A 13,468-nucleotide genomic window follows, 5' to 3' on the forward strand; every position below is an offset into this window, starting at 1 on the left:
AGAGGATGTTTTCTATAGTGGAGGAGTCGAGGAGTGTAGGACCAGAGGGCACAGCCTCAGAATACTAGGATGTCCCTTTAGAGTAGAGATTCATTGCCACGTATAGCTGTGCAGGCCAAGACATTGGGTATATTTAAAGAACAGGTGATACGGTTCTTGAATAGTCAGGGTTACAAGGAGAAGGCAGGAGAATAGGTTGAGAGGGATAATAAATCAGCCATGATGGAATGATGGAGTGGACTCGAGGGTTGAATATGGCCTACTTCTGCTTCTAGGTCTTATGTTAAGTTCACCCGACTTAAACCTATGTCTCCCAATCTCAACTCTGCAATCTTGTCGAGATTCCAAGTCCACCCGCTTGATCTCCTTCCGCCCTAAGCTCTTGTCTGATCTGGGTGATTTTGCAAGGGGTTTTGCATCTTGTTTGTTGTCCACCAGCAGTGCTTTAAAGCTGAATGCAGCATTCACCAGTGTGAATTCATCCCCTCAATCCTCCCCTGCAGCGGACTGGTATCAAACTACACTCCCGTACTGTTGGTGTCCCGGTGTCCCTGCCGTAGTCCTGTGATCATTCGAGTCGAGTGTGACGTTCTCCAGAGGGGCTGGCTGTCGAGGCTGATCCAGGATCCACACATCCTGATGCAGTGTGGGCAGGAGTCAGTGCTGGGTCTTCTGGTTTTTTCAGTCTTTCCTTTCACTTGTTCTCTGTCACACAACAGAGGTCGTTCTCGTGTAATCTAGATGGAGGGATATGGATATGGAGTAAGCAGGAGGGATTAGTGTTTGGGTGTTTTCGATTTGCTTTTTAGCTGGTTCAGCACAACGTTGTGGGCCGAATGGCCTGTTTCTGTGCTGTAGTCTTCTATGTTCACTTGTAGCAGCAGAGCCAGACTCGAGGACAACTTCTGTCCCACTGTTGTAAGACAAGTGAGCTGTTACTCTTTCATCCTGAGAGTGGCCTCAGCGTGGCAAAAGAGGAGGCCATGGATCAACGTGTTATTGGGGATGGGAATTAAAATGTCTTGCCACCGGGAAGTTCCACTTTTTGGCGGATGGAGCTGAGGTGCTCGACAAAGCGGTCCTCCATTTTATGTTGGGTTTCACCGATGTAGAGGAGACCGCAGCGGGAGCACTGGAGACAATAGACGATCCCAGCAGATTCACAGCTTAATTGTTCCCTCATCTGCAAGGACGATTTGGGGCCCTGAATGGAGGGAAGGGAGGAGGTGAATGGGCAAGTGTAGCATTTCTGTCACTTGCAGGGATATGTGTCAGGAGGGAGTTTAGTGGAGAGGGATGATTGGACAAGGGAATCACGAGGCAGCAATCCCTAATGAAATGTTTGTGTGGACATGTTTGTCACTGTACCCGTGGCAATGTGACAATAATAAACCAATTTAACAGGTTACCTATCCATCTGTTGCTCAGGGTCTATTGATGTGGCCTTCTCAGGTCACTGGACTAAATCGTGCTATGGTCTCTTACCCTTCCCACTCGCCCTCAGTTCCTGACGGGCCCATGGCATAAACAAGGTTGGGAACCCCTGCAACCTCTACTATCCGTGTACCTGTCGGAGTACGTTTTCAATGTTGCCAGTGCGCCTGGCTCACCCACTTCCTCCGACAGCTCATTCCACTCAGTGAAGTTTTTTTAAATCTCTCTCCTCTCACATTAAACATGTGCCCTCCAGCTCCTGACTCCACAACCCTAGGATAAATACCCTGTGCATTCGTCCTATCTATGCCCCCTGATTTTATACAGGATCACCTCTCATTCTCCTACACGCCAGTGAGTGAAGTCCCAACCTGTTCAACCTCTCTGCATGGCTCCCTTGAGTCTGAGCAGCATCCTCTTAAATCTCCTCGGCACTTCGCAGATTCGTTCTGATTCAGTTTCATTTACTTCTCACATGTATATCGAAACAAACAGTGATCACGGGATACTCAAAGCTGATCAGTGTTCTAAATGCAGTCTCACCAACACCTTGTGAACTGGAGCATTACGTTGCAACTTCTATACTCGGTGTCCTGACTGATGAGGCCAATGTATAAAGTCCTGATAAAAACATAAGAAATAGGAGCAGGAGTCGACCACCTGACCCATCGAGCCTACCCCACCATTCAATAAGATCATGGCGGATCTGGCCATGGACTCATCTCCACCTACCTGCCTTGTCCCTGTAACCCTCAATTCACCCCAGAGAGTCTCTGCCCAACTCTTCAGCTATTTACTACTCTGCCTGACCTGCTAAGTTCCTCTGGCATTTTGTATGTGTTACAGTGTGCTAAAAGCCACTTTGGCCACGTTCACGAGTCGGAGTGGATAGGGAGGGGTGAAGTACATGGAGGAATTTAAGGTGAGGCAGGGTTTGAGGGTCGGCACAACACTATGGGCCGAAGGGCCTGTACTGCGCTGTACTGTTCGATGTTCTATGTAAGGATGACAGCAGCAGGCTTGCTCTTTCACTTTTATATACCTAGAGACACAGCGTGGTGACATGCCCCTGCAGCCCAGCAAGCCCACACCGCCAAGTTACACCCGCGTGGCCAATACGTGGGAGGAAACCCGCGCGGTCACGGGGAGGATGTACAAACCCCTTATAGACAGGGGTGGGAATTGAACGCGTGTCGCCAGTGCTGTGACAGTGTTGCACTACTGTGCTGCCCGAACTGTACCTTGAGAAATCTCTGATCTGTTCCTGCCCTAGGAATTCGGAAACAGTGACGTACTTCTGGAAGAACTGGAATATTCCCGTCCACAAGTGGTGCAGCAGGTGAGAGCGGCTTCCCGCGCTCCCAGCCAGCCGGGGCTCTTTCAGTCTGTGATCTGACGCCAGCTATGACTCAGGAAACCTTTTCAGTGTGGGGCAGAGGGCAGAAAGTGCTCACAGTGGTTTACAAAGGTAAAAGAAAAATGACCATAAGACACAGGAGCAGAATTAGGCCATTCAGCCCATGGAGCCTGCTCTGCCATTCCATTGTGGCTGATTTAATATCCCTCTCTCCTGCTTTCTCCCTGTAACCTTTGACACCCTGACTAATCAAGAACCTGTCAGCCTCCATTTTAAATATACTCAATGCATAGCCATCTCTGGCAATGAATACCACAGATTCACCACCCTCTGGCCAAAGGAAATAAGAAACCTCAGATGTTGAGAGGTCATTCAGCTGAGCCTCCTTACTGCTCCCTCTACTCCCATGACAAGAGAGGTGGGTGGGTGGGTGGGCGGAGGTGGGACGTAGCTGGGATGGTGAATTGGTTAGTTATGCAATCTCATCATGTAGAACACAGCAGAGCACAGCTCAGAAACAGGCCCTTCTACTCACGATGTCTGTGCTGACCATAATACCAAACTAAGCTGACCCCATCTGCCCATTCTCCATTTCCTCAGGGCCAAACGTCTGAATAAATACTTCTTCGATGCCACCATCATATCTGCTTCTACCACTCAGTCCAATGAAATAGGATTGCCATGTGAAAATCCTGAAAAATTCCCTTCCCTCACATTAAATTTATGTCCCCTTGCACTTGGTGTTTCCATTCCAGGATATTTGTACTCTGGGAAAAAGATACTGACATTCCACTCTATCTCTGGCTCTCATAACTTTATAAACCTCAATCAGATCTCTCAACTGCTCCAGAGAAAATAGCCCAAGTTTGTCCAACCCTCATAACCAAGTTCTCAGATCTCAGTGGTCTCTGGTGATGAAAGATGGGATTTATAAATAGGAACTGAAGGCAGAACACACGGTTAGTGGCAGGATCCCTAACAGTGTGGAGGAACAGAAAGATCTTAGGATCCACGTCCATCGATCCCTCAGAGTTGCTACACAAGTTGATAGGATGGTTAAGAAAGCAGATGGTGTATTGGTCTTTGTTAGTCGAGGGATTGAGTTCAAAAGCCATGAGGTAATGTTTCAGCTCTCTAAAACCCTGGTTAGACCACACCTGAAGTATTATGTTCAGTTCTGGTTACCTCGTAGAAAGGATATGGAAGCTTTCGAGAAGGTGCAGAGATTTACCAGGATGCTGCCTGGATTAGGAAGCATGTCTTATGAGGTAAGGTTGAGCGAGCTGTGGACAGCTAGAGACTTTTTCCCGGGGTAGAACTGATACAGGAGCATAACTTTAAGGTGATTGGAGGAAAATATAGGAGGGGATGTCAGAGGTGAGTTTTAACACAGAGAGTGGTGGGGGCATAGGACGCCATGCCATGTTGGTGGTAGAGGTTGTAACATTAGGGACATTTATGACCCTCTTCAGTAGAGACATGGATGATAGAAACATGGAGGCTATGTAGGAGGGAAGGGTTAGATTGATCTTGGAGTAGGTTAAAAGGTCGGCACAATATCGTGGGCCGAAGGGGTTGTACTGTGCTGTAGTACTCTATGAAAAGGTGGGGCCTGTGTGTGAATCCTCGGTAGCAGGTAAACGCAGAGGTCAGTGCAGAACACCATCATCGATGTTGTTAAACACAGAGGCGAAGCAGAGAGCCACAACATTTCTTTGCTTCTTTCCTTTTATATTCTAGTCCTCTGGAAATGAATGTTAACATTCCATTTGCCCTACTCACCACTGACTGAACCTGCAAATTAACATTTCGGGAATCCTGCGAGGGCACCTCAGATTTTTGTATTTTCTCTCCATTTAGAAAACAGTCTACGCGTTCATTTCTTCTACTGATGAGCATGACCATACAATTGCCGATCTGTATCCCATCTGCCATTTCTTTGCTCATTCTCCTAATCTGTCTGCTCTTTCTGCAGTCTCCCTGCTTCCTCAACACTATTTGCCCCTCCACCTATCTCCGTAGCATCCACAAACTTGGCCACAAATCCATCATTCGTGTCATTCAAATAATTGACATATAACGTAAAAAGAATCAGTTCTAACACAGACCCCTGTGGAACATCTCTAGTCACCAGCAGCCAACCAGAAAATGCTCCCTTTATTCCCACTCTTGGTCTCCTGCCAGTCAGTGAGACACTTCACACACTTTGGATCTTTTCAATGATTTCTGATCCCCTGGCCCCAATCGTCTTATTTTCACTATGGATGTCCAGTCGCTACACACCCCCATCCCCCACCAGGAAGGCCTCAAAGCTCTCCGTTTCCTTCTGGACACCAGACCCAACCAGTTCCTCTCCAGCACCACTCTCCTCCGTCTGGCAGAACTTGCCCTCACTCTCAATAATTTCTCCTTTGGCTCTTCCCACTTCCTTCACACAAAAGGTGTAGCCATGGGGGCACTCACGTGGGTCCCAGCTATGCCTGCCTGTCTGTCGGCTATGTGCAACAGTTTATGTTCCAAGCCTACGCCGGTGACTGTACTGCACTGTTCCTATGCTGCATTGACTGCATTGGTGCTGCACCCATGCAAAGCTTGTCGGCTTCATCAACTTTGCCTCCAACTTCCACCCTGCCCTCAAATTTACCTGGTCCATTTCTAACACCTCCTTCCCCTGTCTCAATCTCACTGCCTCTGTCTCTGGAGACAGCTTATCTACAGATGTCTATTATAAACCCACGGACTGTCACAGCTACCCGCACTATATCTCTTCCTAACCTGTTACTTGTAAAAATGCCATCCCCTTCTCTCAATTCCTCCATCTCCGTTGCATCTGCTCTCAGGATGAGGCTTTTCATTCTAGAACAAAGGCGATGTCCTCCATGCTGCCCTCACCTGCATCTCTTCCATTTTGTGCACGTCTGCCCTCGCCCCCATCCTCACACCACCTCACCAGGGATAGGGTTCCCCTTGTCCTCACCTACCACTCCACCACCTCACCTACCTCTGCGTCCAGCAATAATTCTCCGTAAATTCCACCATCTCCAACAGGATCCCACCACCAAGTACATCTTTCCCTCCCTAACTTTCTGCTCTCCGCCGGGATTGCTCCCTACAGGACTCCCTTGTCCATTCGTCCCTCCCCACTGATCTCCCTGCTGGTGCTTCACTGCAAGTGTTACAAGTGCTACACCTGCCCCTACACCTCCTCCCTCACTACCGTTCGGGACCTTAAACAGTCCTTCCAGGTGAGGCGACACTTCACCTAAGAGTCTGGTGGGGTCACCTTCTATGTTTGGTGCTCTCGGTGTGGCCTCCTGTACATCGGTGAGACCCAATGTAGATTGGGAGACCGCTCCGAGCACCCACACTCCTTCCGCCAGAAAAAGCAGGATCTCCCACTGGCCGCCCATTTTAATTCCACTTCCCATTCCCGTTCTGACATATCAGTCCATGGCTGCCTCTACTGTCACGATGAGGCCACACTCAGGTTGGAGGAGCAACACCTCATATTCCAACCTGCTGGCATGAACATTCTTTTTCTCAAACTTCTGGTAATACCCTCCCCCCACCCACCACCACCTCACCATTCACCGTTCACCATTCCCATTTCCCTCTCTCACCTTATCTGTTCACCTGCCCATCACCTCCTTCTGGTCTTCCCCACCCTTCCCTTTCTTCCATGGCCTTCTGTCCTCTCCTGTCAGATCCCCCCTTCTCCAGCCCCATATCTCTTCCACCAATCGACTTCCCAGCTCTTTATTTCATCCCACCTCCTCTCCCGGCTTCACCTATCACCTATTACCAGGTACTTCTTCCTCCCCTCCCCCACCTCCTTACTCTGACTTCTCATCCTTTTATCCTGTCCTGATGAAGGGTCTTAACCTGAAACATCAACTCTTTACCTTTTTCCATAGAGGCTGCCTGGCCTGCTGAGTTCTTCCACCATTTTGTGTGTATTGCTTAGATTTCCAGCATCTGCAGATTTTCTCCAGTTTAATGCTTTATCCGTGCTAGTATCTTCCCCATTCTGATGTTTGGTCTGAACAACCGAACCTCTTGACCATGTCTGCATGCTTTTATGCACTGAATTGCCGCCATGTGATTAGCTGATTAGATATTTGCGTTAATGAACAAGTGATAAAGTGAATATTCCAGTTGTTAAGATATTAATGAGGCTGTACTTGGAGTATTATGTTCAATTTTGGTCGCCCTGTTTTAGAAAAGATTTTATCAAACTGGAAAGAGCACAGTAAGTTTACAAGGATGCTGCCAGGACTTTATAGGGAGTGGTTGGACAAGCTAGGACTTTATTCACTGGAACTTGGGAGACTGAGAGGTAATCTTAGAGAGGTGTACAGAATCAGAATCACGTTTAAGACTGTAAGACATAGGAGCAGAATTAGGCCTTTTGGCCCATCGAGCCTGCTCCACCATCTTTGTTTTCCCTCCTCAGCCCCACTCCCTGGCCTTCTCCCCGTAACCTTTGATGCCATGTCCAATCAAGAACCTATCAATCTCTGCCTTAAATACACCCAATGACCTGGCCTCCACAGCTGCCTGTGGCAATAAATTCCACAATTACACCACCCTCTGGCTAAAGAAATTTCTTTGCATCTGTTTTGAATGGACGCCCCTCTAAAACTGAGGCTGTGCCCTCTTGGCCTAGACTCCCCCACCATGGAAAACATTCTTTCCACCATCTACTCTGACATCACTGACATATCTCCAAAAATGTTTTGTTTTGTGCCAGCAGTATAGTGCAATGCATAATAAGTTACCATAGGAAATACAAAAATTAATTAGCACAAAAAAGTGAGGCAAAGTTTGTGGGGGTCAATGTGCACACAGTCTTTTCCCCAGGGTGAGGAATCAATAACCAGAGGGGACAGGTTTCAGGTGAGGGGCAGGAGATTGAATGGGGACCTGAGGGGCAGCTTTTTCACTCAGAACGTGTTCAGTACATGGAACGAGCTGCCAGAAAAAGCAGATGAAGCAGGTAAATTAACGACATTTAAAAGGTACTTTGGGCATGATTATCATCATCATCATGTGCTGTGCCGTATGACATGAGCAATCACGGTCTCCATGACTGTGATTGCTTTTGGCAAATTTTTCTACAGAAGTGGTTTCCTTTTGCCTTCTGGGCAGTGCCTTCGTAAGACAGGTGAAGCCCGCCATTGTCAATGCTCTTCAGAGACTGTCTGCTTGGTGTCAGTGACTTGTGATGTGCACCAGGTACTCATACGACCGCCCACCACCCGCTCCCATGGCCTCATGGGACACTGATCGGGGGCTAAGCAGGTGCTACACCTTGCCCAAGGGTGACCTGCAGGCTAGCAGAGGGTGCAAGCACCTTACACCTCCTTTGGCAGAGACATATCTCCACCCGCCACCCTGGACAGGTACATGGATGGGAAAGGTTGAGAGGGATATGGGCCATATGTGAGCAAATGGGGCTAGTTTGGTTGGAGCACCTTGGTCAGCATGAACCAGTTGGGCTGGTGGGCCTGTCTCCCTGCTGTGTGATTCTATAACAAGGTGGGCTCTGTACTGTACATCTCTAAAGTCTTAGGACACCAGTGGGATTTGTGATCTCGGCACCTGCCACAGGATCTGCTCAGATACACATGCGGATGGGTAACTGAATCACCTCTGCCGATTTTCCCCACAGACACTTCTACAAGCCCATGCTGAAGCAGGGGGTGAACAAGCGAACGGCTCAGACAGCAGTCTTCCTCGCCTCAGCTTTCTTCCATGAGGTCAGTTCGTTAAACGCTGACGATTTGCCACAGTGGTTAGCGGGACTATTACAACTGGGGGCGTCGGAGTTTGGAGTTTAATCCTGACGTCCTCTGGAAGGAGTGTCTGTACGTCCTCCCGTGGAACGCAGTGCTCCGCTTCTCTCCCACAGTCCAAAGATGCACCGGCTACGTTATTGTCCCGTGATTAGGCTGGGGTTAAATCGGGGTTATCGGGGGTTGCTGGGCACTGTATCTCTAAATACAAATAAATGAATATAAAATATTTGTGACATGTACATCAAAACATCTGGTGAAATGCATTGTTTGTGTCAGTGACAAACACTGTCCAAGGGTGGGATGGGGGCAGCCCAGTAATGTCACCAGGCTTCCAGTGCCCTGAGCCGTGCATCTTTGGAATCTGGGAGGAAGCCCACACAGTCACGGGAGGAACGTACGAAGTCCTTACGGATATCGTGGGAATTGAACCCTCACTGGCGGTTGCTGGTGCTGTATCACATTACACTGACCACGATGCTAGCGTGTAACCCCTACTACACTACCGTGACTTGTCAGTGGGAGGTGGGAGGGTTCTTCGCTCATGATACGTCACCAGGTGGGCTTTGAGGTGGATGCGGAGATCCTGCAGGGGAAGATGAAGAGGCTAAGGAAGGGGCAAGGTCATGTCAGATGGAATGTTAAAAAATGGAGAAGTGAACATTTTTAAAAGTCTTGAGATTAAAGGGGGGTTGATGCTGTTATGTTCTGCTCTGCATTCACTGGGCTCTCTCTTCCTTCTCTAGTACCTGGTCAGCGTCCCTTTGAAGATGTTCCGGCTCTGGGCATTCATGGGCATGATGGCGCAGGTGAGTGACTGCACCACGCTGGGCCTTTCCGAGGGGCTGCGGCGGTAGAGGATGTGTGAACTGGTGTTGTGGATAGCAAGGAAGGTCGTCCAAGGTGACGACAGAGGTTTCGCCCTTCAACAGGACGAATCAGTTTAGATCTTACACAGTGAACGACAGGGCACTGAGGAGCGTGGTCAAGCAAAGGGATCTGGGAGTACGGGTACATAAATCATTGAAAGCAGCGTCACAGGTAGACAGAGTCGTAAAGAGAGGTTTTGGCACATTGGTCTCGGCCCGAAACGTCGACTGTACCTCTTCCTAGAGATGCTGCCTGGCCTGCTGCGTTCACCAGCAACTTTGATGTGTGTTGCTTGGCACAGACTAGATGGGCCAAAGGGCCTGTTTCTGTGCTGTACTTCTCTGTGAGTCTATCAATCAGATGGAAAGTTGGGAGTGTGGAATTTAATCCCAGCAAGTGCAGTGAGACAAAACACTTTTGGAATAAAGTGGGACCGTGGCTTGATGGGATGGTGAAGAAGGTAAGAAGTTAGATGGGGAGGTATGAAGAAGCCACCCTTTGTACCCATTAAATACGAGTTGTTGGGTTATGTTGGGGGGGTGGGTGTTAGATCCTCAGAGAGGGATGGGGGTGGTATCGCCTTCCCTCACCGAGGTAGTACAGGTATTTGGGTGCCACGGTGTAGCAGAACAGCACAACACTATTATAGCCCAGGGTGTGGGAGTTCATATTCAATTCTGGCATCCTCTGTCAGCGAGTTTGCACAATCCTTCCAATGTGTGCATAGGTTTCCTCTCATAGTCCAGTGTAAATTGTCCCGTCACAATCAGTGGGTAGCTGGGCCGGTGTAAGTTGTCCTGTGACTAGGCCAGGGTTGAATCAGGAGTAGCTGGGCCAGTGTAGATTGTCCCGTGATTAGGCCAGGGTTGAATCAGGAGTAACTGGGCTGTGTAGATTGTCCCGTGATTAGGCCGGGGTTGAATCAGGAGTTGCTGGGCTGGTGTAGATTGTCCCGTGATTAGGCCGGGGTTGAATCAGGAGTTGCTGGGCTGGTGTAGATTGTCCCGTGATTAGGCCGGGGTTGAATCAGGAGTTGCTGGGCTGTGTAAATTGTCCCGTGATTAGGCCGGGGTTGAATCAGGAGTTGCTGGGCCGGTGTGGATTGTCCCGTGATTAGGCCGGGGAAAATCAGGAGTTGCTGGACGGTTCAGCTCAAAGGGCCAGAAGGGCCTGTTCCACTCTGTTTTCTCTAAATAAAATTTTAAAACTCTGCCACTGAATCTGATCCCTCTCTTCCACACAGGTGCCGTTGGCCTGGCTGGTGGGCCGGTTCCTGAGTGGGAATTACGGCAACGCAGCCGTCTGGCTCTCCCTGATCATTGGTCAGCCAGTGGCCGTCCTCATGTACGTCCACGACTACTACATCCTGAACTACGGCGGCAGCCTGTGACTCCCGCACCCTCCTGCCACCCTCACCAGGAGCCTTTGGGTGGGGGGAGAGCAAGTGTCACTATTTCATTACCTGAGTGAGAGATTAATGCCTTAAAGGGGCAGGAAACGACCCTTTAATTAGAAGTAACTCCAGCTGTGGGGAGTGGAGGGGGTCGGGGCCATGTGTTAGGGGGGTGGGGAGTCTCTGAACTCACAGAGTGCAAGACCATCCATTATAGTGGGGCTGGCGGTCTGTGTGTTTGGACCCAATTCCAAGGGTGCTGGGGGAGGGGATGTGCAATTTCCTCTGACTCCCCCTGCCTCCCTGTCACAGCCTGGGGACCTGAACCCTTGGCTGTTCTCCTGGTCTCCACGTCTTGGGGTCCGAGAGGGGCAGCTCATTTGCCTGGTAACAGAGGCCTTCCATTCCACTCCCCACCTGGCTAACGTGGGTTCACCCCTCCAGTCACCCTGCTTCACAATGTACGTCCTGTGGTCATCTTCATAGGGTGGGGAGTGCTGGGGAGGGAGACTTTCTGCAGAGGTGAACCTGCCCTTGGGTCCTGGCCTTAGGAGGACCCACGTTCAGGAACTCCTGGCACTCACCTGGGACACACAGATCAGCCACAAACCTGGTTATCAAATTTCCTCTCGCGCTCACTGCCCGTTAATATAAACACCATAAAAAAGGGAATTTGAGATTTCAATCTGGGGAAGTGTATTTAAGTGGACAGTTGTGAACAAGTGTCAAGGGGGCTTCCTTCGAGCTCCCACCCTGCTGTAGATCGGGGAAACCACTGTCTCATGAGGGGACTCTACACAGCGGCTCCCAGACCAGGAAAACTCTCCCTCACCCACTAAACCCTGGAGTTTACCCCCTCTAGAACTTAGCAAGCATAACAACAACCTGTGAAAAAGCAGTCCTCCACATGGCAGCAATCATTCTCTCCTCACCTGACACCCGTTCCCCCCCCACACACGTAGCGTTCAGTCGCGGATGATCTCTGTGTGGGCGAAGGTCTTTGTACAATCATCTGTCACTTTAAACCGCCGGACAGTGAGAATCCAGTGTCTTCAGGGGCAGCATCAGCCTCTCCCAGAAACTTATTTCACCAAGTGCCTGTCTCTGTTTTCTTTTGTAACTCTGGATTGTAAATGACTATTTCTTACTGTGAGGTAGACCGCAGTATCAATGCAATTTTGTGAGTGTTACTGTGCAGAAGGATCTGTCCAGTGTCTGTCCTGAGGCACAGGGAGATGGGAGTTTACCCACCCCATGGATATCTGCACCACTAGGAGCCCAGATCTGGTGTTTTGGCCAAGTCTACCTGTTGCTGCGGTGGTCTGGGTCACAAGGACCAGCTCAATCTTCCCTACCACCACGTCTGGCAGCCCTCACCAGTATCACTGGAGTCGCCACTGGAAATGGAGACCGAGCAGTGGAAAGGGGGCCATCCCTTTGCTGTTTCTCTCATGTTTTCATCAGCAAAGCAGAAGTGTTCCTGTAGGGCAACACATTACCAACAGCACACTGCACATATAGTTATGCCCCCGCCTGCCCGCGTGGCTTCAGGCCGAGGGTGAGCCATCACTGCCATTCTAACGTACAATGGGGCCTCAGTTGTCAAGAGAGCCCTCCTGTGGTGTACACCACAGAAAGCCGTCCCCAGCTGTGTGGCAGGGATATCTGTGGACAGAGGTCCTACTGGTCCAGCCCTTCATCTTTCTGCTGCTAAGCCCCCGAGCCCCCTTCACCAGTGGCTGGAACTCTGGTCTCAGATGTGAATCGCCGTGAGTCAGTGTTCCTCATTAGGACTTTACAGACTCTTATTCAAGTGCTAACTGTGTACACCTCAAAGAATGGTCACTAACCGTGCCTTCAGTGAGCCCCCACCCCCCAAGGGAACAGGTCGACATTCACTGGCCGAACCCAGTCCTGGTGGTGCTGTACAGTTGTGTAGAATCGGCTGGGTGCCTAACGGCCTCCAGCCATATCACTGCCTTCCTCTAATCACCAAAGGATCCCATCAAATGTGTTTACTGCACAGTTAGTGTGTATTGGTTTAATCTAATACTGATCTCAGTCTTCCTGTGCCAAGTTTTTTGGAGTTTTTTTTTTAAGCTTGTAATTATGTGAAAACATTTAAAGTTGATCATGGAATAAACGAGGCCAATGAGGTCTGACCATCCCAATGTGGGGATGAGAACAAATGGTTTTTAATAAATATTCTTTTCAATAAAGTCCCCAAGAGCTGTTTATTGTTTTAGGAACCTTGTACAGTTCAAATAGTTCAGACCCAGTTGCAAGCCTTGGCCTTCCTTGCTGAGCCTTCCAGATTGTTGTTGGAGTGGTGTCGCAGGTAGACAGGGTCGTCAAGGTGGCTTTTGACACACCTGTCTTCAGGTCACTGAATAGACACATTGGGACATGGTGTTGCAGTTGTACAAGATGTTCGGAACATTGTCTGATTTGGTCACCCCACCCCATTTGTGAAAGATGTCATTAAGCTGTAAGAAATGCAGAGATTTACAGCGATGTTGCTACAAGCTGAGGGACTGAGTTACAGAGGGAAGTTGTTCATCTTGGGATTTTAGTCACTGGAGTGTAGATGTATGAGAGTTGATCTTAAAGGAGTGCATA

General features: G+C 49.4%; 1 protein-coding gene across 1 annotated transcript in view; it reads left to right on the forward strand.

Annotated features, from left to right (window-relative positions):
• The window catches only part of LOC140195622 (diacylglycerol O-acyltransferase 1-like), a 126,355-nt gene extending 113,287 nt beyond the window's left edge, over positions 1 to 13,068 (forward strand). The window contains exons 14-17 of the mRNA XM_072254273.1: positions 2,708 to 2,773; positions 8,463 to 8,550; positions 9,333 to 9,395; positions 10,700 to 13,068. Coding sequence (XP_072110374.1) covers positions 2,708 to 2,773; positions 8,463 to 8,550; positions 9,333 to 9,395; positions 10,700 to 10,846 — 364 coding nt within the window. The 3' untranslated portion in view covers positions 10,847 to 13,068. The remainder of the gene's footprint in view (positions 1 to 2,707; positions 2,774 to 8,462; positions 8,551 to 9,332; positions 9,396 to 10,699) is intronic.
• Positions 13,069 to 13,468: the final 400 nt, after the last annotated feature.

This window comes from Mobula birostris, chromosome 3, assembly GCF_030028105.1.
Source record: "Mobula birostris isolate sMobBir1 chromosome 3, sMobBir1.hap1, whole genome shotgun sequence".
Lineage (NCBI taxonomy): Eukaryota > Metazoa > Chordata > Chondrichthyes > Myliobatiformes > Myliobatidae > Mobula > Mobula birostris.